This window comes from Malurus melanocephalus, unplaced genomic scaffold (assembly GCF_030028575.1).
Source record: "Malurus melanocephalus ecotype Western Australia unplaced genomic scaffold, MMel_1.1 scaffold_860, whole genome shotgun sequence".
Lineage (NCBI taxonomy): Eukaryota > Metazoa > Chordata > Aves > Passeriformes > Maluridae > Malurus > Malurus melanocephalus.
In genome coordinates this window covers 8,002-12,242 of record NW_026624092.1, presented here as the reverse complement: position 1 = coordinate 12,242, position 4,241 = coordinate 8,002, and the positions used below count along the sequence as shown (strand labels likewise).

The 4,241-nt window shown below is 48.9% G+C and overlaps 1 protein-coding gene across 1 annotated transcript in view; it reads left to right on the top strand.

The window, feature by feature from the left end:
* Nucleotides 1–9: 9 nt before the first annotated feature.
* The window catches only part of LOC130585291 (SH3-containing GRB2-like protein 3-interacting protein 1), a gene marked incomplete at its 3' end in the record, with an annotated part of 12,188 nt that continues 7,956 nt past the window's right edge, over nucleotides 10–4,241 (top strand). Inside the window, exon 1 of the mRNA XM_057385713.1 lies at nucleotides 10–314. Coding sequence (XP_057241696.1) covers nucleotides 305–314 — 10 coding nt within the window. The remainder of the gene's footprint in view (nucleotides 315–4,241) is intronic.

Here is a 4,241-nt window from a genome sequence, read left to right as displayed (position 1 = left end):
AAAAAAAAATAAAAAAAAAATCTGGGAAATAGGTTGGAGCGTTCCCGGGGGGTGTGTCGGGAGCGAGCGCGCATGTGAGGCGGTGCGGGGCGGGAGGCGCCGAGCCCGCCTCGTCCTCCCTTTCTCTCAGCATCCTCCGCGATGCCATCCTGGAGGTGATACAGGCTCCGAGCATCCATGGCCTGCCCGTAGCGCCGCGCTGCCGCCGCCTCCTGCCGCCGCCGAGCCTCCCCTGCTGACCGCCATCGTCTTCTCCTGTGTTTTTCCAGGCTCCTCGGAAATTGAGGAATGCAATTCTGCCACCATGATGGAAGGTAAGGTGATGAGCCCGGCGCCTTCCTCCTCCGGGCTCGCCCGCCTTTCGCGAGGAGGAGGCACCGAACCCGCGCCCGGGGGTTTTTTATCCTCCCCTTAAAGAAAATAATAATAACCATAATTAATAATTAAACCCAACCCTCCCCTCCCCCTAATCCCGAGCAATCCGAGGCTCCGCCGGGCTCCGGGGTGGTGATATAATATCGAGCCCATCAGATTATTTGCAATTCCATCGYCAGCCCTGTGTAGGCAGCTCGGGCTGTGCGAACGCCCGGTTTCGCACGGAGCTGCCGCTTCCTCCCGCCCAGCCCGGGCTGGATCCGCCGCGATTTGGATCCTTCAAGGATTATTTTCTCCTCATCCTGACGTGCTGCACAGAGGATGGAGCCGGGGGGGAGCAGCACGCCCGGCTGGAGCCGATGGAGGGGATGTGATGCTTTTCCCAGCATGGGCGAGCATCGTTTCAGTGGCAAACGAAAAAATTGCGACTCGAGGTGGTTTTTATTTTAAATTTTAATTTTTTTTTTTATTTTTGGCCGTGTCGTGGAGATGCAGGCCCGGGGAAGGAGGAGGAGATGCTGGATTGGGGTTTGTTGGCATCCAAAAGGAAATGAGGAGGGAATATGGGCTCTGGGCACAAGGTGCTTCGGGGAGGCCGTGTCTGATCCCGTGTGGGAAAAGCCTCTGGGCACGACAGCAATTTTATCCTCTGTCGTCTGTCTCGGCCGTATGTAAAGCTCTTCCTTATTATTTATATTTTTTGATTCCTCCTGCAGCAGGATGCAGGGGAAGGATCAGTCGGATTTGATTTTTTTTTTTTTTTTTTTCTCAGCAGAATGGATCCTGCAGGGCCTAGGAGAGCAGAATATATTGAATTTTGGGGGATTTCTGGCCCGTTGGTGGCAGCAGCAGGGCCTTCCTTGCTCCARCCCCGGTGCTGCCGGAATCTCCCGGGATGACAGGCAGAATTTGGGCTGCTCCCGGAGCATCCCCAAAATCAGGGGCTGCCCCCTGCCCAAACCTGGAAAAGGGTCAGGATCCGTGGAATTTGTATCTAATTGAGTTGAATTTGCTTTAAATTATCCCCGGCATGGGGAATTGAGGCGTCGTCACGGCCGTGTGTGTGTGGGCACACGGAATGGCTTCTCCCCGGAGCGCTTTTGGGATGCTCGGGTGGGAAGGGGATGAGTTTTGTCGGGAAAAACCTTCCCTGCTCTCCCTGGTGCTGCTGAGAGTCACAAGCAGGAGAGGTTTTAATTTTAGCCCATGACATCAAAGCCATCCCACGGCAGGAGCGGGTCACGGCAGGGAAAATGCCATCAAAAACCGGAAAATTCCCAAATTATCCCAAAATTCTGACATTTGTGGAGGAATTCACGGGGATAAACCAAAGCTGCCTTGTTGTAAATCTTGCTTTGGGTTATTTGTTCRGTTTTGGGGCTGCTCAGGGGAAGGAGRTTGGGTTTTTAGGCTCRTTTGGRGTTTCTGGTTTTGGGGTTTTTTTGGGTTTGGTTTTATCCCTTGAGGATTTTCACCAGACAGGAACTTTGGTCACTACTTGGCCTTGCACTGGAGGTGCCACCCAGGGCTGGGGTGTGGAATCACCTTCTGTGAACCAGCCCTGCATGGAAAAAAAATGGGGGAAAAAATAAATTCAAATCATAAAAAGGAAATTATGAAATGGCTTGAAACGTTTCCCCAGTGGCTGATGAAAACCTAGAACAGAAATGAGAAAATTAGAAATAATTCCTGGGTTTTTTTGAGTTTTGAAGTAGTTGGAAATTGGTTGGGTTTGTGGGAGAGGGGAACTTAGAAACCCTTGCCCCTTGCAAAGGTGATTTATTTTAATCTTATTTTAATTCTTATTTTGATATAAGAATGGTTTTACCAAGCTCGGCTTAATTKGAGCTGAAACTTTTGAACCTGCACAAAACGCTGAGAGTTCCTTGCAGTGAGCRAGTCAAAGGGGTTTAATTATTASAATAATTATTATWATAATAATTTAATTARTTTATCATGCTGGAATGTTGGACCCTAAGCTGGAAGGGAAGGTTGGATGAGGGACCTTTGGCCACCCAATGTCACCCATGGCCAGCGGGGTGGCCCTGGCTCAGCTGGTGATTTTTGGATCCTCTTTTTGAAAATAAAAGAGAATTTGGGAACRGCACAGGATGAACAATTTGTACTGGATTTGCTCAATTTGTGGAACACTTTTTTTGTCCTTTTGGGAGATGGGAGAAACAGATTTTCTTTTCCATGGATGTTTGAAAATCCCAATGATACCTTAAAATACAAAGWGGGGGAGATGTTTTGGGACCCCAGTCCTGGCTGGGAGGACCCCAAAGGTGGCACAGGGGATGTTTCTCCACCTCCTGCCTCGGTGGGATTCAGGAATATTCCCACTCCCGATCATCCATGCTGGGGATGGATTTGTTGCTCCTGGCTTCTCTCAGCCAGGTGGGAATCGCGTGTTGGGATTGGGATTAAACCCCTGAGATCCCACCATGTGGGGAGAGATCCTTCCTGTGTGGGTGGAGGAATGAGGGGGTTTGGGTGATCCCTTGGATTGTTGGATCCTTGGGTTTAGATGTTTGGACTGCCAATCCTCCATTGGGTTTGGATGTTTGGATTGGTGGATCCTTGGGTTTGGATGATCCTTTGGACTGTTGGATCCTTGGGTTTGGAAGTTTGGATTGTCAATCCTCCCTCGGGTTTGGACATTTGGATTGTTGATCCTTGGGTTTGGATGGTCCTTTGAACTGTCGGATTCTCAGGTTTGGATGATCCCTTGGACTGTTGGATCCTTGGTCTTGGATGTTTGGACTGTCAATCCTCCATTGGGTTTGGATGTTTGGATTGTTGATCCTCAGTTTTGGATGTTTGGATTGTTGATTCTTGGGTTTGGATGATCCTTTGGACTGTTGGATCCTTGGATTTGGATGTTTGGATTGTCAATCCTTGCTTGGGTTTGGGTGTTTGGATTGTTGATCCTTGGGTTTGGATGTTCCCTTGAATTGTCAGACCCTCAGGTTTGGATACCCCTGGAATTGTTGATCCTTGGGTTTGGATGTTTGGATTGTCAGATCCTTGGGTTTGGATGATCCCTGGGATGTTGGATCCTTGGGTTTGGGTGTTTGGATTGTCAATCCTCAGTTTTGGATGTTTGGATTGTTGATCCTTGGGTTTGGATGATCCTTTGGACTGTTGGATCCTTGGATTTGGATGTTTGGATTGCTGGATCCTCAGGTTTGGATGTTTGGATTGTCTATCCTCGCTCGGGTTTGGATGTTTGGGTTGTTGATCCTTGGGTTTGGATGTTCCCTTGGATTGTCAGACCCTCAGGTCTGGATGTTTGGATTGTCAGATCCTCAGATCTGGATGATCCCTGGGATGTTGGATCCTAGCGTTTAGATGATCCTTGGATTGTCAGATCCTTGGGTTTGGGTGATCCTTTGGACTGTTGGATCCTTGGGTTTGGAGGAGCCCTTGGATTGTCAATCCTCTGTTTTGGATGTTTGGATTGTTGATCCTCAGGTTTGGATGATCCCTGAGATTGTCACACCCTCTGGTTTCGATGTTTGGATTGTCAGACCTGGGGTTTGGAGGATCCCCTGGAATGTCAGATCCTTGGGTTTGGATGTTTGGATTGTCAGATCCTTGAGTTTGGATGTTTGGATTGTTGATCCTCACGTTTGGATGAACCCTGCGATTGTCAGATCCTCCAATGAGTTTGGATGTTTGGATTGTTGATTCTTGGGTTTGGATGATCCCTGGGATTGTCACACCCTCGGGTTTTGATGTTTGGATTGTTGATCCTCAGGTTTGGATTGTCAACTCCTTGGGTTTGATGTTTGGATGATCCCCTGGACTGTCATACCCTCAGGTTTGGATGTTTGGACTGTCGTATCCTGGGCTTTGGATGATCC